This window comes from Heterodontus francisci, chromosome 15 (assembly GCF_036365525.1).
Source record: "Heterodontus francisci isolate sHetFra1 chromosome 15, sHetFra1.hap1, whole genome shotgun sequence".
Classification (NCBI taxonomy): domain Eukaryota; kingdom Metazoa; phylum Chordata; class Chondrichthyes; order Heterodontiformes; family Heterodontidae; genus Heterodontus; species Heterodontus francisci.
Window position 1 is genome coordinate 40,279,023 of NC_090385.1, and position 25,481 is coordinate 40,304,503.

The 25,481-nt window shown below is 44.4% G+C and overlaps 1 protein-coding gene across 1 annotated transcript in view; it reads right to left on the bottom strand.

Moving 5' to 3' along the window:
* Positions 1-2,882: 2,882 nt before the first annotated feature.
* las1l (LAS1 like ribosome biogenesis factor) overlaps positions 2,883-25,481 on the bottom strand; it is a 129,312-nt gene continuing 106,713 nt past the window's right edge. The window contains exon 13 of the mRNA XM_068047403.1: positions 2,883-3,757. Coding sequence (XP_067903504.1) covers positions 3,667-3,757 — 91 coding nt within the window. The 3' untranslated portion in view covers positions 2,883-3,666. The remainder of the gene's footprint in view (positions 3,758-25,481) is intronic.

Below are 25,481 nucleotides of genomic sequence, written 5' to 3' on the forward strand. Positions count from 1 at the left end.
GTAGGCGGCCTGCCAGCAGCTGACCGGGGGTTCAGACAGGCCCTCTCCACCTATCACACAGGCCGCTCTGTGGAGGGGCTCTCCCTCTACAATGGTGGCCCGACTGCAATGGGGATTTTTTGACTTTAAAAGTCGAAAAAGTTGGACAGAGGGCGCCTCTGTCTTGGAACACCTTCCCTTTCACTTACCTGGAAAGGCAGCCTGCTCCTTCAGTGCTGGAGGGCTTCCTATTGGCCCCCTACCTGCGAGAGCCTGCCCATTGCCCTTAATTGGAAGGCAAGCCTACCTCTGGCCATTGTTTGCCCAACTCGGGGAAAAACACAGCCCAATGACTCCCACACGGTGTGGGTTTCTGACCTCCATTTGACTATCGTGGCGGGGTCGTGAAGCCCAAGGGGAAAATTCTGCCCTAAGTTTTTTCAATTCTTAGTCTTCTGCTCTGGTGATTGGTCTTGCACCAATATCAGGGTTCAGGTGGTTCCTTTATGTCAATGACCAAAATGGGATATGGCAATCAAGTGGAATTGGAGATAATATATTAGCAAAGATTGGGAATTGGTTAAAGGACAGAAGACAGAGAGTAGGAATAAACAGGTTATTTTTGGGAGGGCAGGGTGTAACTAGTGGAGTGCAGCAAGGATCAGTGCTTGGGCCTCAGTTATTTACAATTTACACCAATGACTAAGATGAAGGAACTGGGTGTAATATATCCAGATTTGCTGCTGATACAAAGCTAGGTGGGAAAGTAAGCTGTGAGGACACAACAGGCTGCAAAGGGATATAGACTTGTTAAGTAATTGAGCAAGAAGGTGGCAGATGGAGTGTAATGTAGGGATGTTCGAAATTATCCACTGTGATAGGAAGAATGGAAAAGCAGAAGTTTTTTTAAAAAGCTAAGAGACGTACTCAAAGAAAAAAGACTTGCATTTATATAGCACCTTTCACAACAACTGGACATCTCAGCGCTTTATAGCCAATTAAGTACTTTTTGAAGTGTAGTCACTGTTGTAGGAAACGCGGCAGCCACTATGTGCACAGCAAACTCCTACAAACAGCAATGTGATAATGACCAGATAATGTATTTTTGTGATGTTGATTGAGGGATATTGGCCAGACACCAGGGATAACTCCCCTGCTCTTCGAAAATAGTGCCAGGGGATCTTTTACATCTCACCTGAGCAAGCAGATGGGGCCTTGGTATAACATCTCATCCAAAAGACAGCACAGCAGTCCCTCCCTACTGCACTGGAGTGTCAGCTGTGATTTTGTGCTCTAGCCCTGGTGTAGGACTTGACCCTGGAACCTTGTTCCTTAGGCAAAATTGCTATCTACTGAGCCACCGATGACACTCAAGGATTTAGGTGTCCTTGTATACAAATCACAAAGTGAGCATGCAGGTACAGCAAATGGGAAAGCAAATATGTTGGCCTTTATTGTAAAGGGTTTGGAGTATGACAGTAAGGAAGCCTTGCTGCAATTACAGAGGGCTTTGGTGAGCCCACACCTGGAGTACTCTGTGCTGTTTTGGTCTACTTACCTAAGGATGGATAATCAGTTTAAAAGAATTAGGTCATCTCATTGAAAGAGAGAGCTTGAGAGAGTAGATCGAGAGGCTGCTTTGGCTCAGTGGTGAACCTAGACCTAGGAGGCATAGTCTCAGGACAAGGGGTCAGCTATTTAAGTTTGAGATGAAAAATTTCTTTTTCAGGGTTGCGAATCTTTGGATTTCTCTACCCAGAGGCTGTGGATGCTCAGTTGTTAAGTATATTCAGGTCGGAGTTTGCTAGATGCTTGGGCTCCAAGGGATTATGGTGGCAGGAACGAGGGGGGTGCGGTTGCAGAGAAGTAGAATGGAGGTAGAAGTCCAGTCATGATGTCATTAAATGGCAGAGTAAGCTTCTGTTCCTTATGTAGCTTGACCAAAGCACAATGCAGTTAGTTATGATAGCCTCAGAACTGTATTGATGGAGTAAACATTTTATGTTGATTGCTGCTCTGCAAAGTGTAGATATCCTGAGTATTAAATGTTTGATCATTCATAGATGTCTCAGCATCATCCCGAGCAAATTCAACACCGTTCATTATGTATTGCCCACCCTTGGGTGGATTAGTTTGTAATTGCATCTGTCATAATTCTGTTTATAAATTTTGCAAATGAAACTGCTCAGTTTAGCATCTGTGACATTACTTACAAGTCCAGCATTTCATGTAGATTAGAAGTGATGGAGACTGAGGTCTGATCCCTGAGCCACATCAATACATCTTGCCAGCCTGATAATCTTCCTTCTACCTGCTATTTTTCTTCCAGCAGTTGTTTAGTCTCTCCACACATTTTACCTAGCACATCCATGGGCTATCTTTTAGGTACTTGTTGTTTAGAAGTCTACGTACAGTGTTGGGCTTTCCAATGCCAATTTGAGATGTAACAGCCTCAAACCCGAAGAGGTTTGTCAAGCAGAACCCCCCCACTGCTATTTAACAAGGTAATTTTCCTAAGGTGATAAAATCTTTTTCCTAATTGGCAGATTAATAGAATCAATTAAAATAGACAATAGTTAACTCATTTTGGATACCTTTCATGCAAGTAGGCAGCCGATTGCCTTACTTTCAGCCCAGAGGATCTCGCCACTTCGCTACCATAATGATCATCAGCAATTCAGGGATTTCATCCCTAGTCAGCATCCTTGCAAACCTATTATTCTCCCATCTCACAGCTTTGTTATTTTAAGCACATTTATTACCTGATTCCAAAGGTTGTCAGAGCCATTTAGTTACAGAATAGTCTATGATGGCATGCTTATTAGCATCTCATATAGTGAACACTCCCTAGAATCATTTAACATGTTAACTTGTTTTATTCATCCTCAGTTTTTCCACAAAATTTTCATTAGCAGAGCTTTGTACTCTTACATTACTTGCCCCAGTCCTGAACTCTAGTTAACAATCCTAAATTACCCAGGGAATCAATGCATTTGTGGACCAATAATCTGGTTGTGTTGTTCCTTATACACATCAGATTTGCAATTTTCTCAGGGAAAGAAAAAACAAGGATGAAACCATACCAGCTGGAGGCAAGGAAAAAGAAAACTCAAACAAATGTCTTTTATTGATTAAAAAAAACTTCATCAAGGAAAAGGAGCTATTCTCAGGTGAGAAAGGAGCATGAAGAACGAACAAAAGACTGAACTATAAGCAAAAAAAAATACTGGGATCCAGTTAGCTGCCAGGATTTATTTTTGCAATAAAGAAAATATGGTAGCCACCTACCAGTTTACATGCATATAACATTGCAGAATTCTATAAACACATGATTTCAGTTTATGAAAGGAACCTCAACATTAGATTAAAATAAACTAGTTTTAGGGTAGACCATAACCAGTAAAGTATCATTTAACTCTACCCAGATTGTCAATTCAAAGCCTGGGCTGCCTGTGATGCAAATTTTTATTCAGTGAGCTCATCATAAAATGAACTTTGAAAGAAATGGTAAATATTGGAAAAATACAGCTGGCCTGTCAGCATCAGAAAATAGGCAAGTTCAGGCTTTGCATGGAGATCCTTCAACAAACAGAGATATTAAGTATATGTTGGGGCAACTACAAATACACAAATGGTCCTGAAGAAGGAAGGTGAGTAAGAGATCTTGAAAAGGGATGATTTTCTTTGTTAGAACAATTTTAATCCAGCTTTCAGTCTGTGCAAGTCACCCTGAGTCCACCATAAACCTTCTGAATCTGCACAAGGTAATCCTGTGGTACTGTAAGGGAAAACAAAACATTTTTAAGTAATGGGCAAATAAAGGTAAAAGTTTGCATACATACAGATCAGAGGACCATAGGAACTTGAGATAGGAGCAGGCGCAGACCATACAGCCCAGCGAACCTGCTCCACCATTCAAAATGATCATGGCTGATCTTCGGCTTCAACTCCACTTTCCCACCCATTCACTAGATCCCCGATTCCCTGAAACACCAAAAATCTGCCTATCCCAGCCCTAAATATATTCAATGATGGAGCACCCACTACCCTCTGGGATACAGAATTCCTAAGATTCACAACCCTGAGTGAAGGAATTTCTCATCTATCCTATATGATCATCCCCTTATCCTGATACTGTGCCCCCATGTTCTAGATTCCCGAATCAGCAGAAACAATCTCTGTGTCTACCCTGTCAAGCCCCTTCAGAATCTTGTAAGTTTCAATGAGATCACCTCTCATTCGTCTAAATTCCAGAGAATAAGCCCCATTTAATAGGCCTCTCATCACAGAACAACCCTCTCATCCCAGGGTCCAACCTAGTGAACCTTCACTGTACCACCTCTGCAAGTATATTCCCCTTAAATATGGAGACCAAAACTGCACACAGCATTCATGGTGTGGTCTCAGCAAAGCCCTGTAAAACTGTAGCAAGACTTCTTTACTCTTGTACTCCAATCCCCTTACAATAAAGGCCAACATGCCATTTGCCTTCCTAATTGTTTGCTGTACTGCATGCTAACTTTGAGTTTCTCGTACAAGCACACCCAAGTCTCTCTGAACATCAACATTTACAAGTTTCACGTCTTTTAAAAAATATTCTGCTCTTCTATTCTTACAACCAAAGTGAATAACCTCACATTTCCCCACATTATACTCCCATCAGCCACCTGGGTGCCCACTTAACCACAGCTATACTCCCAAGGCCGAGATGAATTAGCTTATCTCAATTGCAAGCAACACCTCCAGGGTGAGAAAGAAATTGGGGTTAAAAAAAAAAGCCAGGATTTCCACATACAATCCAGTGATTTAAACTGGAAAGTGCACCTGTACAGAATTCAGGCAAGAACAAGAAGAGGCTCAACTTGAATTCTCCAAATGGTATGTCCACACTTGCTATCTAGGCTCCTGCTCAGACAGTACCTGCATCTGTGGAATTACAGCCTTGCAGGAATTGGTGCTTTCAAGACAGGTGGTGGGCGGAGGGGAGAAAATTAGTATTTTTTTTTTTAAAGGTGCAACACCGAACAAATTATGCTTTGACAGTAGGGAAGTTCAGTGGTGTTTCCCAGGGGTCAGTATTAAGGCCATAGCTCTTTTTGATATATATTAATGACTGGGACTTGAGTATATATTTCGAAGTTTTCAGATGAGACAAAATTTAGAAATGTAGTTAATAATTAGGCCAATAGTAACAGACTTCAGGACAAATTGATGAAATGGGCAAACACATGACAGATGAAATTTAATGCAGAGAAGGGTGAAGTGAAATATTTTGCTAAGAATGAGGAGAGACAACATAAACAAAATGATACTATTTTCAAGGGAGTGCAGGAAGGGAGAGACCTGGGGGTGTATCTATAAAAATCTTCAAAGGTGGCAGGATAAGTTGAGAAGGTTGAGGGAAAAGCATAAGGATTCTTAGTTTTATCAAGAGGAAAAGAGTACAACAGCAAGGAAGTTATGCTAAACCTTTATATAGCACTAGTTGGGCCTCAACTGAAATATTAAATCCTTTAGGAAGAATGTCAAGGCCTTTGGAGAGGGTACAGAAGAGATTTCCTAGAATGGTGCCATGGACGAGATATTTTAGTTATGTGGAGAAACTGGGCTTGTTCTCATTACAGCAGAGGTGGTTAATAGTAGGTTTAATAGAGGCAGTCAAAACCATGAAAGGTTTTGATATATAAGGAGGAACTGTTTCTAGTAGCAAAGGATCTGTAAAGAGAGGACACAGATTTATGACTGGCAAATGAACCAGAGGTGACATGATTTTAAAAAAAAATAAATGCAGGGAGTTGTTAGGATTTGGAATGCACTGCCTGAAAGTGTGGTGGAAGCAAATATATACTTGAAGGGAAAAATATTACAGGGCTATGGGGAAAGAGCTGAGGCGCGGGACTAATTGGATAGCTCAGAGCTGGCACAGGTACAATGGACCCAATAGCGTCCTTCAAAGCTATAGTGTTCTATGATTGCAGATACGTCCACTCATGAGGGATTAAAGGTAACACTTACAGTACCTGGCTAAAATCTATCCTTTACTGTCACAGTAAACTTTTGTAATTGAGGTTTACAAGCCACTTTCACCAACAAAAAACAGGTTGCAGGATTGAAGCAAGTGGCAGATTGGAACTACCCTCATTGACTGAAGGCTGGAATCCAGAACTGCCCAACCTACTCCAATTCACAACGTGTCCCCTTCTCAGGCCCTCAAACACCAGATATTGTCACTCACTGGCAGACTGAATACAAACATGCTCTGCACTGAATTTTCCAAAGGGCCAATCAGCTGTCTCCACTATGAAACCACTGTACCCTTCCAAGGGGCCTTGCCACAAGTGGTGCCAAGGCATGGCATGAGAAGGGCATCACTGAAACAGGATTTCCACAGCTGATACCATAAAACTTGTATTTTACAATAATCACAATGGATATGATGCTCTGAAGCACAATGTTCTCCCAACACCCTATGAGAAAAGTTTCTGCCTCTAAGTATCAAAAAACACAGAGTTAACTGTCCCGGGAACGTGAACTGGACCGTCCACTTTTATGAGAACAATGAAAGTGGACCTCAGCAGCTTCGACACTTGGTGCGAGGCCGAAATACTCCACTGCACATACCCGACTCTATGATACTGCTTACATATGGTCAGAAGAGTACTAGTGGGAATATGACGACAATGGCAAATTCCTGTACACACTATGCTCTTGACCCATGTGTTTCTGGACAGAAAAGACCAAAGTCACTAACAGCCCCCAAGACACAACCCACTAGGCGTACTGCCAGTCGGGCAAGCATTACAATCAATCATGGGTATACTCAGCTTAGCACAATCATAGCCCTTTTAAGCCCCACTCCAGGGACAAGCATGTTGATGTTGATACTTCAAGGTAGTATTAAGGGAATGCTGCATTGTCAGAGGTGCCACCTTTCAGATGAAACATTAAACTGAGGGTGCATCTGCCTGTTCAAGTGAATGCAAAAGATCCCATACTACTATTTGAAGAGCAGCTGTGGAATATTCCTGGTATCCTGACCAACATTTGTCTTTCAATCAACCCTTCAAAACAACAGATTAACTGGTCATTTATCTATGTATGTTATTAATTGGACCTCACGTACAAATTGGCTGTTGGTTACTAAGTGACTACACTTCAAAAGCAACTCATTGGCTGTAAAGTGCTTTCAGAAACATCCTGAGGATACAAAAGACTACATAAATGTGAAAACTGGTATTCACTTCTCCTTCCTCCAGGAACCATTTTTACTGTATCCTCATCTAAACTAACTGAATGTTCTGTTTTTGTGGAATGTAATTTTTGTCAAGTAAATTTACCAACAGCATTAAATACCATGTGACAAATTGCATCTGTTTCCAGCAACATTTCACTTTTTTTCCAAAGCACATACAAAAGGAAGATGTTCCTTTTTTTGGTTTCTCCTGCACAATACTGTACCTGTTTTTTCTATCAAAAAATTTCCATTTCACTAATATCTTCTTTGGCCTCCTTATCTCGAGAGACAATGGATAAGCGCCTGGAGGTGGTCAGTGGTTTGTGAAGCAGCGCCTGGAGTGGCTATAAAGGCCAATTCTAGAGTGACAGGCTCTTCCACAGGTGCTGCAGAGAAATTTGTTTGTCGAGGCTGTTACACAGTTGGCTCTCCCCTTGCGCCTCTGTCTTTTTTCCTGCCAACTACTAAGTCTCTTCGACTCGCCACACTTTAGCCCCGTCTTTATGGCTACCCGCCAGCTCTGGCGAACGCTGGCAATTGACTCCCACGACTTGTGATCAATGTCACAGGATTTCATGTCGCGTTTGCAGACGTCTTTAAAGCGGAGACATGGACGGCCGGTGGGTCCGATACCAGTGGCGAGCTCGCTGTACAATGTGTCTTTGGGGATCCTGCCATCTTCCATGCGGCTCACATGGCCAAGCCATCTCAAGCACTGCTGACTCAGTAGTGTGTATAAGCTGGGGATGTTGGCCGCCTTGAGGACTTCTGTGTTGGAGATACGGTCCTGCCACCTGATGCCAAGTATTCTCCGGAGGCAGCGAAGATGGAATGAATTGAGACGTCGCTCTTGGCTGACATACGTTGTCCAGGCCTCGCTGCCATAGAGCAAGGTACTGAGGACACAGGCCTGATACACTCGGACTTTCGGACTTTTGTGTTCCGTGTCAGTGCGCCATTTTCCCACACTCTCTTGGCCAGTCTGGACATAGCAGTGGAAGCCTTTCCCATGCGCTTGTTGATTTCTACATCTAGAGACAGGTTACTGGTGATAGTTGAGCCACTTCCAGAGCATGGTCGCCAATATTGATGGATGCAGCATTTCTGACGTCCTGCCCCATGAAGTTCGTTTCTTGAGGCTGATGGTTAGGCCAAATTCATTGCAGGCAGCCGCAAACAGCATCAGAAACATACCACTTCATTCCTATAAAATCCCTGGTCATTGTCTAAAGCAAAACCAAGCTACTCTAATGTTTGTTCTGGTGTTTAAGTATTGTTGCTCACCTCAAGAGATATCCTATAATGTAAAAAGTTGAATATTAACCAGTTTGATATTCAAGCCATTTCTGAATATTCTGCTTAATTACCTTTTTTGCCAACGTTCTCTGTTCCTTACCTGAATGCATGGGTTATACTCCAATATCTTGTTCTAATGGCACAAGCCTAAAGAGCGTCAGCTTCACACTACAAATATCTGCCCCATCCTGTCCTCATGCAATATTCACACACATGCACACTTGCCAGGCTGTCAGAAGTCAGAGGAGAGCAGAACACTAGCTGATTTTCCCCACCCCTGTCCAAGGAAACTGAGAAAAATTGTAGCATCCCAATTGCTTACCCAGCTGAGATCAGCTAGTAGCACAGACTAGGAACCAAACAAAGACTTTTCTGCTTTATATGCTCCACATCTACATGGTTACCTATGGGTTTGTGCTTTTTAAAATTAAATAAAACAGCTTCCTTTAACATCGCTAGGATGGTGATTTTTGTAATGGAAGGGATATATGCTGCTGGTGGAAAATGTGAACCACAATGATACAGCAGAGAAACTAAGAAACACAGCCTGTATTTTTCTCCACATCTGCCAGCCAGTCTTTTCCCATACATATACTTGCTTCCCATACTCTTTAATACTCAGCCTTTTCAAGCGACAATAACTTTTATTTATATAGTGCCTTTAACGTATGAAAACGTCACAAGGCATGTCACAGGAGCATTACAAAAAAAACAGACACCTAGTCACTTAAGGAGATATCTGGGCAGATGATCAAAAGCTTGGTCAAAGGAGGTGGTTTTAAAGAAGCGTCTTAAAGGAAGAGAGGTGAAAAGGGAGAGGTTTAGAGAGGGAATTCCAGACCTTTGGGCCTTAGCAGCTCAAGACACAGCAACTAATGGTGGAGTGCTTAAAATCAAGGATGCTCAAGAGGTCAGAGTTGGAGTAGCACAGATATTGCAGAGGGTTGTAGGACTGGAGAAGGTTTGAGATATAAGGGCCAGAATTTTACGCCGCACAAGCGGGTCGGATGGTGGCGGCGTAACATTGAGTGACAGACTCCGGGAGGCCTAACCGCCCAGATTCCGCCTCCAACCAAGTTTACGGAGGTCCGGTGGGGGGGGGGGGGGGGGTAAAGAAGCGGCCCGCCCAGCTATAGCTGCCGGTCTTTCAGCACCCCGGGGGGGCCTGACAATCGGGCACATGGTGCCCGATTGAGGGCCGCCCCCGGCTCCCAACCCAACCCCGGAATCCAAGACGCCCCCCTCCCCCCAAACGACCACCCTAGCCTCACCAGGGCACGACCAATTCCCCTGGTGAGGCAACCCAAACTTACCTTCAGTGCCGGCTCCTTGGTATCCTCCTCGGTCAGCTGGGCTGCAGTCCCAGCAGTGGCCACCACTCCCGGTGGCACTGCTGAGACTAGGAGCTGCCAGCCCGCTGATTAGCCGGCAGCTCACTGAGGCGGGACCACCTCCCTCAAGTGGGTGGAAGTCCTGTCTCGGGCCAATTAAAGCCTGGGGATCCATAAAATACGGGATGGATCCCCAGGCTGGGCGGAAGCGGGTTCAGCGCCGACATTTACATCTGTGTCTGGCTCCTGTCCGCTCAGCATAATATTCAGGCCAAGGTCTTTCAAAGAATTCATGGATTCAACAACAGTTTGTGACAAGAATTCTATATTTTAACCACTCTAATTCCAACCTCTTTAATTCTTTTGGTGTTATCTTATGCTTGTGCCATCTCATTAGTGTCTCGGCAACCAGTGATAACAATCCATCATTGTTCCATCAAATCCACTACAAAACAAACCATACCCCATTTTGTCCTTGTACAAGACACTGGTTAGGCAGGAGTTAAAATATTGGCTCTTCACATGGTGGAGGAATATTAAGACTTTGGAAAGAGTCCAGAGGAGGACCACTAGCTTTATTCCCGGTTTAAAATGCCTTAACTACCCAGGTAGGCTCAAAGAGTTGGCTCTCTATACTTTACAGAAGTGTGGACTTGGGGCAATTTGATCAAGGTTTATAAAATAACGAGCGGACTAGATTGTGCCCATGCAGTCCAACTATTTCAACTGGATCGGTTAGGGAGGACCAGGATCACATGTACAGTTACGCAAGAATAAAACTAGGTTGGATGTTAGGCAGTTCTTCTATTCCCAGGGAACATCCGTACAGTGAGCACTGATTCATTGTATTTCTTCACGAAAAAGCAGCGCTTGTTATGGACTTGGACAAAGATCACCTCTTACAAGACGTAGGTACCCTAATGATATATAATCAGCGTCAAAAAAATCTCCCAGACTAGGGGTCATTGAGGAATTTTCCAGATTCCCTCTCCACCCTCCTCCACTAATTGAACTTGGTTTTTCACCTCTCCAGGTGGTTTGGAAGTGTCTGTACTGTGGTGCACAAGGAATCATAACTATATGGGACTGGCTAGATGGATACGTCTTATCATGCCAGTCATTTTCATAAATTTCTATTTATCTTATAACTGTCAACTTTAGGCATTCCATGGCCTTTTTTTAAATCACAAAGACTTGGGCATAAACAATTTCAGTGTGCGTTTTGGGTACATACCTCCTCGAAAGAGGTCATTTACCCAGACATCTTCATGCTGGATTGGATTGGTTAGCCACAGGTAGATGAAGAGGCTATTTAACTTGTACCCAGATATTCTTGCAACAGTATGATAACCAGAATTTAAAAAAAAAATTAATTCTTAGGATGCAAGTGTCACTGGCTAGGCCAGCATTTATTGCCCATCCCTAATTGCCCTTGAACAGGTGGTGGTGAGCCTAGAACTGAGTGGCTTGCTGGGCCATTTCAGAGGGCAATTCAGATTCAACCACACTGATGTGGAACTGGAGTCACATGTAGGCCAAACCAGGTAAGGATGGCAGATTTCCTCCCCTGAAAGACATTAGTGAGCCAGAATTGTATACAGTGCTCCTGGTGTGACTGCAGCAGTGTCTTGTACAGACCCATTTGGCTGGATTTTCAGCCCCTGCCAGGGCCGCCAACGGAGGTGGGTGGGTGCAGAATTTCACGCTGCCAGCCTGCGTGCCAGTTCCGTGTCTCCATCGAGCCCCGGGTCATTTTCCCGGAGGTGGGGCAGGAGGTGCAGGACAGCAGGGCAACCCACCTGCAAGCAGCTTGTAGCCAATTGTCCCAATTGAAGGCGCTCTAGGTTCCCAAAGGGGCTGTGTGATGGTTTAGCTTCCTGGAGGCAGCCTCCCAGCGGTAGACCAGGAAGCCTGCACTTCAGGCAGGCTCAGAGGCCACCCTGCCTGCTTGGGTGCAGCAGCCGCAGTCCGCCCTATGGAGGGGACTCCTCATCCCTCAACAGCAGCTGCAGGCCACCCTATGGAGGGGATTCCCCAGCCCCCGGCAGTGCTGGCCCAATTGCAAAGGATATTTTTTAATTTAAAGTTTGAAAAGGTTGGAGAGAGGGCACCTCCATTTTGAAGCACCCTCTCCCTCACTTACCTGCCATGGCATCCTGTAGCTGCTTTCAAGCTTGAAGGCCTCTGACTGGCCCTCCAGCTTCGAGAGCCTGACTGCCGCCCTCAGGTGGATGACATGCCTGCGCTCTGGCCATTAACTGGCCACTGCAGGGAAAAATCACATTGAGTGACTGTTTCTCCACTGTACTATCCATCGGGCTATAACACCCAAAATTTGGTTAACTTTCCTAACTCTGCTGCACACCATTTGTTGTTTTCACAGATTCTTCTCACTAGTCATGTTCTGTAATCCAGTTTATATTCCCACTGCATATTCCCCTTTCCTAGTTTAATTACCTTGCACTTGCTCATATTGTATTATATTTGCAACTCATCAACTCAACTTCCAAACCAATCCAGACCCATTTGTAAAATAAAAAAACACATTTTGCATCTTTCAGATCCTCAGGACATAGCAAAACGGTTCACAACCAATTAATTACTTTTGATCTGTAGTCTCTTGCTTTTAGTCAAACATTGTAGCCAATATTCCCACAGCAAGGTCTTACAAACAGCAAAGAAGATAAAATGACTGGAAAATCTGTTTTCACTGCCCTCTTCTGCATTATGGGATCATTTACATCCACCTGAACAGGTACACCAGATCTCAATTTAACATGTCACTTAAAAGACAATACCTCTGATAATATATCACTCCTTCAATGCTGCAGGAAAGTAGCAGCCCGGATAACAGTGCAAAGGAAGATGGTTGTGGTTGTTGGAGGTCAATCATCTCAGCTCCAGGACATCACTGCAGGAGTTCCTCAGGGTAGCGTCTTGGCCCAACCATCTTCAGCTGCTTCATCAATGACCTTCCTTCAATTAGAAGGTCAGAAGTGGGGATGTTCGCTGATGATTGCACAATGTTCAGCACCATTCGCGACTCCTCAGATACTGAAGCAGTCCATGTAGAAATGCAGCAAGACCTGGACAATATCCAGGTTTGGGCTGATAAGTGACAAGCGCCACACAAGTGCCAGGTAATGACCATCTCCAACAAGAGAGAATCTAACCATATCCCCTTGACATTCAATGGCATTACGATCACTGAATCTCCCACTATCAACATCCTAGGGGTCACCATTGACCAGAAACTCAACTGGAATAGCCATATAAATACCGTGGCTACAAGAGCAGGTCAGAGGCCAGGAATCCTGCTGCGAGTAACTCACCTCCTAACTTCCCAAAGCCTGTCCACCATCTACAAGGCACAAGTCAGGAGTGTGATGGAATACTCTCCACTTGCCTGGATGGGTGCAGTTCCAACAGTCAAGAAGCTCGACACCATCCAGGACAAAGCAGCCTGCTTGATTGGCACCCCACCCACAAACATTCACTCCCTCCACCTCCGACGCACAGTGCCAGCAGTGTGTACCATCTACAAGATGCACTGCATCAATGCACCAAGGCTCCTTCGACAGCACCTTCCAAACCCGCGACCTCTGCCAAATAGAAGGACAAGGGCAGAAAATGCATGGGAACACCACCACCTGCACGTTCCCCTCCAAGCCACACACCATCCTGACTTGGAACTATATCGCCGTTCGTTCACTGTAGCTAGGTCAAAATCCTGGAACTCCCTTCCTAACAGCACTGTGGGTGTAACTACCTCACACGGACTGCAGCAGTTCAAGAAGGCGGTTCACCACCTCCTTTTCAAGGGCAATTAGGGCTGGTACTAAATCCTGGCCTAGCCAGCGACGCCCACATCCCATGAATAAAAAAAAAGTTTTTCAAACAGTGATCCACAAATGGACTTCCTGCTAGGGTAGTGGAGGCAAAAACTTTGTATGCATTTAATAAACAACTGAATGCTGTGATGGGGAGGGGAGCTTAAAGTTCTCCACCAACCCTCAACAAAATAGATGAACTGGATGATCTTCCTCACCCATATACCTTATGATGTAACTTTCACCAATTTTTGTTTTGCAGTTCAATAGGTTTTACCAAGACACAGTCAGCTTTCAAAATAAAATGTTCACATCCTGTTGCATTCAGAACGTATATATTGTTCTGAAAACACCACCAAATTGTCATGTACTTTCCACAGAAGCCAGCAAACTTCAGAAAGACAGTTAAACTTAGCCTTTAGGTGAATTTGAAGGAAGCAGCTGCTTCCGATATATCAGCATGACGTTTACTATTCGATGTTAAGTGTTAAGTGAAAGAAAGCTTTAAACTCTTGTTCTGGTTTTAAAAAGATGAAAAGTGGTACGTTTTGACTGATGACTGACCAAGTTACCTGCTTCCTTCAGAAACAATTTCACCTATTACCAAGTATTATTTAAAATTTTTCTTTGTACCCAAATTAATGTATTTATTTTAAATCTAATTTTCTCTCCCCCCCCCACCCCACCCCCTCTCTTGGTCTGTTCTACTGACACTCCCAGTCCTCTGATATCATGCCTACGAAATAATTTTTTATAGAACAGATTAACAGGTTATTTGACTACGGAGGGGAATAGAGCCTGTCTTCACTCCACATACACACATGCGTTTTTATGAATCACTGATAAGGAGTGGGAACCCTGGCTGTTCTTGCTTTATGAAGTTCAGAGGTGCAGAGGCCAATTGTAATATTTGAACTGCTGTCCTAGCTGAGAGATGCTAACGGAGCGAATTAACCATATCAGATTACACTTCAGACCTTCCCAATTTCAAGGGCTCAATTTCATCATTGGCGACTAAACTATAGAATATGTAAAGAAAATAACTACAGTGGAATTTAGTGTGAGGCCTGCAGTATTAGACAGTCAGATTCCTTTATGGCGTAGAAGGAGGCCATTCGGCCCATCGAGGAGAAGGATGAATCACCCGTGGTTAACAAAGGCGGTCAAGGAGAGTACCCAATCAAAAACTAAGGCATACCAAGCGGCGAAAACTAGTGGTAGGCCAGAGGATTGGGATTTTTTTTTAAAAAAGGAACCAGCAGCGGATGACTAAAAAGCTAATAAACAGAGAGAAAAATGATTATGAAAGTAAATTAGCAAGAAATATAAAAACAAACTGCAAGAGCTTCTACGGGTATATAAAAAGAAAAAGAGAGTAGCTAAAGTGAGCATGGGATCGTTGGAGGATGCGACTGGAGAATTGATAATGGGGAACAGGGAAATGGCAGATAATTTAAACCATATTTTGCATCGGTCTTCACAGTGGAGGACACTATAAACATTCCACAGATATTAGATAAGCAAGAAGCTAATGGGAGGAAAGATCTTGTAACAGTATCACGAGGGACAAAGTATTTGACAAACTAATGGGACTAAAGGCAGACAAGTCACCAGGACCTGATGGCCTACATCCAAGGGTTTTAAAGGAAGTGGCTGCAGAGCTAGTGGAGGCATTGGTCGAAATATTCCAGAACTCATTGGATTCCGGGAGGGTCCCAGTGGATTGGAAAACCGTTAATGTGACGCCCCTGTTCAAGAGGAGAGGGAGTCAAAAAGCAGGAAACTATAGGCCAGTCAGCCTAACATCGGTCAATGGGAAGATGCTAGAGTCCATTATTAAGGAAGAAATAACAGGACATTTAGAAAAGCTTAACGCAATCAAACAGAGTCAACATGGTTTTCTGAATTGGAAATCATGTTTGACAAACTCGAAGATTTAAGGTAATTAGAAAAAGATCAGAAATAAAAGGTACTGAATTGGGGGAAGGCCGATTTCAATTTGATAAAACAGGATCTGGCCAAAGTGGACTGGGAGCAGCTACTTGTAGGAGAGTCTACATCAGACCAGTGGGAATCACTCAAAAAGGAAATAGTGAGAGTTCAAGGCCAACATGTCCCTGTATATGTGAAGGCTAGGATCAACAAGTCCAGGGAACCCTGGATGTCAAGGGATATTGAGGATTGGATAAGGGAAAAAAAAGGGACTTATGGCAGATTCAGGGGGCTGAAAACAGTGGAGGCCCTAGAGGAGTATAGAAAGTGTAGGGGGGGTACTTAAAGTAATTAGGAGAGCAAAGAGGGGGCATGAAAAAACACTGGCGGGCAAGATAAAGGAAAATCCCAAGGCATTTTATTAAGGGCAAGAGGATAACCAGGGAAAGAATAGGGCCCATTAGGGACCAAAGTGACAATATGTGTGTGGAGTCGGAGGACGGAGGTGAGGTTTTAAATGATTACTTTTCATCTGTGTTTAATATGGAGAAGGACGATTTAGGTGTGGAGATCAGGGAGGGGGATTGTAATATACTCGAACAAATTAGCACTGATAGGGAGGAGGTATTAGCGGTTTTAGCAGGCTTAAAAGTGGATAAATCCCCAGGCCCAGATGTGATGTATCCCAGGCTGTTATGTGAGGCAAGGGAGGAGATAGCAAGGGCTCTGACACAAATTTTCAAATCCTCTCTGGCCACAGGAGAGGTGCCAGAGAACTGGAGGGCAGAGAATGTGATACCATTATTCAAGGGTACCAGGGATAAACCAGGTAATTACAGGCCAGTGAGTCTAAAATCAGTGGTAGGGAAACCACTGGAAAAAATTCTGAGTGACAGGATTAATCTCCACTTGGAGAGGCAGGGATTAATCAGAGATAGTCAGCATGGCTTTGTCAGGGGGAGATCATGTCTAACAAATTTGATTGAATTTTTCAAGGTGACTAAATGTGTAGATGAGGGTAAAGCAGTTGATGTAGTCTACATGGACTTCAGTAAGGCTTTTGATAAGGTCCCACATGGGAGATTGGTTAAGAAGGTAAGAGCCCATGGAATCAAGGGCAATTTGGCAAATTGGATCCAAAATTGGCTTAGTGGCAGGAGGCAGAGGGTGATAGTCGAGGGTTGTTTTTGCGATTGGAAGCCTGTGACCAGTGGTGTACCGCAGGGATCGGTGCTGGGACCCTTGCTGTTTGTAGTGTACATTAATGATTTAGACGCGAATACAAGAGGTATGATCAGTAAGTTCGCAGATGACACAGAAACTGGTGGTGTCGTAAATAGTGAGGAGGAAAGCCTTAGATTGCAGGACGATATAGATGGGCTGGTAAAATGGGCAGAACAGTGGCAAATGGAATTTAATCCTGAGAAGTGTGAGCTGATGCATTTTGGGAGGACTAACAAGGCAAGGGAATATATAATGGGTGGTAGGACCCTAGGAAGTATAGAGGGTCAGCGGGACCTTGGTGTACTTGTCCATAGATCACTGAAGGCAGCAGCACAGGTAGATAAGGTGGTTAGGAAGGCACATGGGATACTTACCTTTATTAGCCGAGGCATAGAATACAAGAGCAGGGAGGTTATGATAGAGCTGTATAAAATGCTAGTTAGGCCACAGATGGAGTACTGTGCACAGTTCTGGTCGTCACACTATAGGAAGGATGTGATTGCACTGGAGAGGGTGCAGAGGAGATTCACCAAGATGTTGCCTGGGCTGGAGCATTTCAGCTATGAAGAGAAACTGGATAGGCTAGGGCTGTTTTCCTTAGAGCAGAGAAGGCTGAGGGGAGACCCGATTGAGGTATACAAAATTATGAGGGGCCTAGATAGGAAGAAACCTTTTCCCTTAGCAAAGGTGTCAATAACCAGGGGCATAGATTTAAGATAAGGGGCAGGAGGTTTAGAGGGGATTTGAGGAAAAAATTTTTCACCCAGAGGGTGGTTGGAATCTGGAACACACTGCCTGAAGGGGTAGTAGAGGCAGAAACCCTCACAACATTTAAGAAGTATTTAGATGAGCACTTGAAACGCCATAGCATACAAGGCTATGGGCCAAGTGCTGGAAAATGGGATTAGAATAGATAGGTGCTTGATGGCCGGCACAGACACGATGGGCCGAAGGGCCTATTTCTGTGCTGTATAACTCTATGACTTTAAATTTGCTAGAGTTCTTTGAGGATATAACAAGCAGACTTTATAAAGGGGAACTGGTAGATGTAGTGTATTTAGATTTCAAGACATTCAATAAGGTGCCGCATAAAAGATTATTGCACAAAACAGCTCAAGGTATTGGGGGTAATGTATTAGCATGGATTGAGGATTGATTAACTCACAGAAGACAGAGAATCAGGATTAATGGGTCTTTTTCAGGTTGGAAAGATGTAACTGGTCGAGTGCCACAAGGATCAATCCTAGGGCCTCAATTATTAACTATCTATATTAATGACTTGGAGGAGGGGGCAGAGTGTAATATATCCAAATTTGCTGATGATACAAAAATAGCTGGGAGGGTATGTTGTGATGAGGACATAAAGAATCTGCAAGGGGATATAGATAGGTTGAGTGAGTGGGCAAAACTTGTCAGATAGAGTTTTAATGCAGGAAAGTGTGAAGTCATGCACTTTGGTTGGAAGAATCAAAAGGCAGACTATTATTTAAATGGAAATAGACTCCAAAAAAGTGCAGCACAGAGGGATCTGGGTGTTGTTGTGCATGAAACACAATAAGTTAGCATGCAGGTGCAGCAAGTAATTAAGGTAAATGGAACTGGCCTTATTGCTAGGGGGTTGGAGTTTAAAAATAGGGAAGTCTTGTTACAACTGTAAAGGGTGTTGGTGAGGCTGCAGCTGGAGTACTGTGTATAGTTTTGGTCCCCGTATTTAAGAAAGGATATACTGGCATTGGAGGCAGTTCAAAAGAGATTCACTAGGCTGATTCCTGGGATGAAGAAGTTGACTATCAAGAACAGCTAAACAGGTTAGGCCTTTATTCATTAGAGTTTTGAAGAATGAGGGGTGATCTTATTGAAACGTACAAGATTCTGAGGGGGCTTGATGTTGAGAAGATTTTCCACTAGTGGGGGAATCTCAAACTAGGGGACATAGTTACAGAATAAGGGGGAACTCATTTAAAACTGAGATGTGAAGAAATTTCTTCTCTCAGAGGGTAGTGAACGTCTGGAATTCTCTACCGCAGAACGTTGTGGCGATTCGGTCACTGTAAGTATTTAAAGAGGAGGGAGATAGCATTTTGAAATATTGGGGAGTTGAGGGCTATGAGGAGCTGGCACGAAAGAGGAGTTGAGATCTGGGGCAGATCAGCCATGATCTTATTGAATGGTGGAGCAAGTTTGAGGGGCCAAATGGCCTACTGCTATTTCATATGTTTTTATATTCTTACGAGTCCATACCAGCTCTCCACGGAGCAATCCAGTCAGTCCCACTCCCCCGTTGGATCCCCATGTCCTTGCAAGTTTATTTCCTTCAAGTGTCCATCCAATCTCCTTGTGAAATCATTGATTGTCTCTGCCTCCACCGCTCTTATGGGCAGTGGGTTAAAGGTCATTACCACTCGCTGCGTAAAAAGGTCTTCCTCACATTCCTCCTGCATCTCTTCTGCAAAACCTTCAACAAAACCTTCAATCTGTGTCCCTTCGTCCTTGTACCATCATTAATGGTTTTTCTTTGTCTAACTTATCTAAGCCTGTCATAATCTTGTACACTTCTATCAAATCTCCCCTCAATCTCCTTTGTTCTAAGGAGAACCACCCTAGCTTTTCCAACTTAACCTTGGGCTGAATTTCACTGGCCTCTCGACGCCGTGAATCGCAGCGCAGGGGCCGGTAAAATGCTGCGGGGAGAGGCGCGCTCATTTCTGACGTCCTGCCCCATGATGTTCGTTTTCTTGAGGCTGATGGTTAGGCCAAATTCATTGCAGGCAGCCGCAAACCTGTCGATGAGACTCTGCAGGCACTCTTCAGTGTGAGATGTTAAAGCAGCATCGTCAGCAAAGAGGAGTTCTCTGATGAGGACTTTCCGTACTTTGGACTTCGCTCTTAGACAGGCAAGGTTGAACAACCTGCCCCCTGATCTTATGTGGAGGAAAATTCCTTCTTCAGAGGATTTGAACGCATGTGAAAGCAGCAGGGAGAAGAAAATCCCAAAAAGTGTGGGTGCGAGAACACAGCCCTGTTTCACACCACTCAGGATAGGAAAGGGCTCTGATGAGGAGCCACCATGTTGAATTGTGCCTTTCATATTGTCTAAATTCTAAATTTCTAAATTCACTTGTAACAGCCCTTCAAAACACTCCCACAGGGGATGCTGAGACCAAGTGGGCCCACATCAGAGACGCCATCTATGAGTCAGCTTTGACCACCTACGGCAAAAGTGCGAAGAGAAATGCAGACTGGTTTCAATCTCATAATGAAGAGCTGGAACCTGTCATAGCCGCTAAGCGCATTGCACTGTTGAACTACAAGAAAGCCCCCAGCGATTTAACATCCGCAGCACTTAAAGCAGCCAGAAGTACTGCACAAAGAACAGCTAGGCGTTGCGCAAACGACTACTGGCAACACCTATGCAGTCATATTCAGCTGGCCTCAGACACCGGAAACATCAGAGGAATGTATGATGGCATGAAGAGAGCTTTTGGGCCAACCATCAAGAAGATCGCCCCCCTCAAATCTAAATCGGGGGACATAATCACTGACCAACGCAAACAGATGGACCGCTGGGTTGAGCACTACCTAGAACTGTACTCCAGGGAGAATGCCGTCACTGAGACGGCCCTCAATGCAGCCCAGCCTCTACCAGTCATGGATGAGCTGGACATACAGCCAACCAAATCGGAACTCAGTGATGCCATTGATTCTCTAGCCAGCGGAAAAGCCCCTGGGAAGGACAGCAATACCCCTGAAATAATCAAGAGTGCCAAGCCTGCCATACTCTCAGCACGACATGAACTGCTATGCCTGTGCTGGGACGAGGGAGCAGTACCCCAGGACATGCGCGATGCCAACATCATCACCCTCTATAAAAACAAAGGTGACCGCGGTGACTGCAACAACTACCGTGGAATCTCCCTGCTCAGCATAGTGGGGAAAGTCTTTGCTCGAGTCGCTCTGAACAGGCTCCAGAAGCTGGCCGAGCGCGTCTACCCTGAGGCACAGTGTGTCTTTCGTGCAGAGAGATCGACCATTGACATGCTGTTCTCCCTTCGTCAGATACAGGAGAAATGCCGTGAACAACAGATGCCCCTCTACATTGCTTTCATTGATCTCACCAAAGCCTTTGACCTCGTCAGCAGACGTGGTCTCTTCAGACTACTAGAAAAGATCGGATGTCCACCAAAGCTACTAAGTATCATCACCTCATTCCAAATCTAATATACCATTAAAAATTTCAATTTTTGCTAAGGGCTTCAAGCCCTTTAAAAATGGCGACGGACGCTGTTGCCCGGGACACGGTGGCTGCGCCCTCTATATCATCAGGGGCGGCCGCTCTACCCCCTCCATTTAAATCAGCCCCCGCGCATAGTATCGTTGGGGCTATGCGACGGCACTTCCGTATTGGAAGGCTGCCACTTTCACAGTGCGCTGCCGCATTACTGCCTGAAGGACCCTGCCGTGCAAACTGGTTCCCACATTTACCTGTGTATCAGTAACTACATTTCAGACGTAATTTACAGGCTTTGGTATTCCAGGTTTGACAAAAGCTTTATATAAAAATGCAAGTTTTTTTTCTCCCCTACTTTACAGTTTTCACAGCTGGTGTATCATAGGGTATATTTCCACACAGTCACCATGTGCATATATAGGTGCGTGTTCATTGGAAACTTCACTCAATCAATATTTGAATGACTCACATCAGGGCTTTATTTAAATCGTCACAGGGAGTGTCAATGCAAGTTACAACAGCATGTCACTTAAGGTAAATTACTCACCTTTAGATGTACTTTGCATTATAATTCCTGTTGGGTATGCTCATATCAAGGTTTACCACATGTTACAGATAGCTAGCCAACATAATTGGGAAAATACCTTGAAGTTAATTTTACCTGACAGCCATGCAACCACTCATTCCTGCAGTAAATATTGAGAGCAAAGTTAATTTTTATTCATAAATTTAAAAGGAATTAAAAAGGAGAAAATAAATTAAATGTTCTTAACTCCACTTAGCTTGATACTGTTGCAGCTGAGAGATCAGACAGACTGTCTGTTCCTAGCATGTTACCATTTAACCATGCCAGGAAGCAATAAGGACTACCAATGTGTGACCATTCCTTCTTTCGACTATTTCGAAGGAGGAGGGGGGGAATTCTCCCCAATGCCCTGGCCAATATTTATCCCTCAATCAATGTTACTAAAACGGATCGTATTTTATCTAGTCATGATCACACTGCTGCTTTTAGGAGCTTGCAGTCCACAAGTTGGCTACCGCATTCCCTACATTACAACTACACTTCAAAGATACTTCATTTGCTGTAAAGAGCTTTGGAACATCCCGAGATAGTGAAAGGCGTGATATAAATGCAAGTCTTTTTTTTTCTTTAAAGACACATGCCACAGTTTTTCTTACTCCCATTTTACTCAAGACGAGAGAGATCAAGAATGGAGTTAAATGGGTACGGTAATTTAGTGGTCATGCAACTGCACTAGCAATTCTGAGGCACAAAATAATCCAGAAAATGTGAGTTCAAATCCCACCATGATTTGAAAATTAATTCAATTTAAAAAAAATCTGGTTCAAAAAAGTTGGTACAAAAGCCCACCTGATTCACGATCAAACTTTAGGAAAGGCAATTTACCCAGTTTGTCTACATATGACACCCTCTGAAGTGGCTGAACAAACCACTCAATTATACCAAACCTCTGGTCAAAATCCTGGGACTCCATTATGGAGTAAAAAAAACTTTATTGAGGGAGAAAGCAAGAAATGGAGAGGCTGAAATTGTGTTGCACTATATTCATGAAAATCATGTTCAATGAAATAATTTTGTCCACAATTTTAATGAAGGTGTTAGTCTGTTAAAACCCTTTTGCTAAAGTAACAAATAGTGATTTTAATTCACATTAGTATTTGAATACACCTTCATTTGAGGACTGCAGATGACAGGATTGAACTACCTAAATAATAAGTTTTTATCCCCCTCATTATACTCCACAGCCAGGATTGCACAGACACTCTTGATGAACACCAGGAATTCCTAGGCGGCTAGTTCAAGGCAATAATTTGTGAAGAGGCGCTAATTATTATATATGGTATGGCTACCTCATATCTTGTACAACTAATCTGCAAGAGGTGTCACTGCAAAAGGGGAGGCAGTGACATAGTGGTAACTTCACTAGACTAGTAACCCAGAGCCCCAGGCTAATTCTTTGGGGACATGGGTTTGAATCCCACCAGGGCAGATGGTGGAATTTGAATTCAATTAATAAATCTGGAATTAAAAAGCTGGTCTAGTGGTGACCATGAAACCATTGTTGATTGTTGTAAAAACCCATTTGGGTCGCTAATGTCCTTTAGTGACGCCAGACCCACAGAAATGTGGTCGACTCTTAACTTCCCTCTGAAATGGCCTAGCAAGCCACTCAGTTGCATCAAACTGCTACAAAGAAGAGGAATGAAACCGGGCAGACCACCCGGCATCGACCTAGGCACTGGAAACAACAATGGAAAACCCAGCCCTGTTGCCCCCAGCAAAGTCCTCCGTACTAACATCTGGGGGCTTGTGCCAAAACTGGGAGAGCTGTCCCACAGACTAGTCAAGCAACAGCCTGACAAAGTAATACTCATGGAATTATACCTTACAATGTCCCAGACACCACCACCACCATCCCTGCCGGTGGGACAGGACATACCCACCAGAGGTGGCAGCAGTGATATACAGTCAGGAGGGAGTTGCCCTGGGTGTCCTCAACATTGATGCCAGACCCCATAAAGTCTCATGGCATCAGGTCAAACATGGGCATGAAAACCTCCTGCTGATTACCACTTACTGCACCACCCCCACCCAGCTGATGAATCAGTCCTTCTCCATGTGGAACACCAATTGAAAGAAGCACTGAGGGTAGCAAAGGTACAAAATGTACTCTGGATAGGGGACGGCAATGTCCATTACCAAGAGTGGCTCGGTAGCACCACTATTCATTGAGCTGGTCAAGTCCTAAAGGACATAGCTGCAAGACTGGGTCTGCGGTAGGTGGTGAGGGAACCAAGAGGGAAAAACCTTCTTGACCTCGTCCTCACCAATCTAGCGGTTACAGATGCATCTGCACATGACAGTATTGACAGGAGTGACCACCGTACAGTCCTTGTGGAGACAAAGTCCCGTCTTCACACTGAGGATACCCACCATGTTTTGTGGCACTACCATAGTGCTAAATGGGATAGATTTCAACTGAAAACTGGGCATCCATGAGGGGCTGTGGGCCATCAGCAGCAGTATTGTATTCAACCACAATCTATAGCCTCATGGCTCGGCATATCCCCCACTCTACTATTACCATCAAGCCGGGGGACCAACCCTGGTTCAATGAAGAATGTAGCAGGACATGCCAGGAGCAGCACCAGGCATACTTTAAAAATAAGGTGACAGCCTGGTGAAGCTACAACACAGGACTACTTGCATGCCAAACAGCAGAAGCAGCAGGCAATAGACAGGGCTAAGCAATCGCACAACCATAGAATCAAATCTAAGCTCTGCAGTCCTGTCGCATCCAGTTGTGAAGGGTGGTGGCCAATTAAACTGACAGGAGGAGGTGGCTCCACAAATATGTCCATCCTCAATGATGAGGGAGTCCAGCACATCTGTGCAAAAGATAAGGCTGAAGCATTTGCATCCAACTTAGCCTCCTCCTGAGGTCCCCTGCATCACAGATGCCAGTCTTCAGCCAATCCGATTCACTCCACGCGATATCAAGAAACGGTTGAAGACACTGGATACTGCAAAAGCTATGGGCCCTGACATCACTCTGGCAATTGTACTGAAGACTTGTGTTCCAGATCTAGCCGCGCCCCTAGCCGAGCTGTTCCAGTACAGCTACAACACTAGCATCTATCCAGCAATGTGGAAAATTGCCCACGTATGTCTTGATCACGAAAAGCAGGACAAATCCAACCCAGCCAATTACCACTCTATCAGTTTACTCCCGATCATTGGCAAAGTGATGGAAGGTGTCACTGACAGTGCTACCAAGCAGCACTTGCTCAGTAATAACCTGCTCACTGACACTCAGTTTGGGTTCCGTCAGTGCCACTCAGCTCCTGACCTCATTGCAGCCTTAGTGCAAACATGGACAAAAGAGCTGAACTCAAGTGGTGAGGTGAGAGTAACTGCCTTTGACATCAAGGCAGCATTTGACCGAGTATGGCATCAAGGAGCCCTGGCAAAACTGGAGTCAATGAGAAACAGGGGGAAAACTCTCCATTGGTTGGAGTCATACCTAGCACAAAGATTGTGGTTGTTAGAGCTCAATCATCTCAATCTCAGGACATCACTGCAGGAGTTCCTCAGCATAGTGTCCAAGGTCCAACCATCTTCAGCTACTTCAACATTGACCTTCCCTCTATCATAAGATCAGAAGTGGGGAAGTTCGCTGATGATTACACAATGCTCAGCACCATTCACAACTCCTCAGATACTGAAGCAACCCATGTTGATACGCAGTATGACCTGGACCACAATCTATAACCTCATGGCCCAGCTTATCCCCCACTCTACCATTACCATCAAGCCAGGAGACCAACCCTGGTTCAATGAAGAGTGCAAGAGGGCATGCCAGGAGCAGCACCTGGCATACCTCAAAATGAGGCGTCAATCT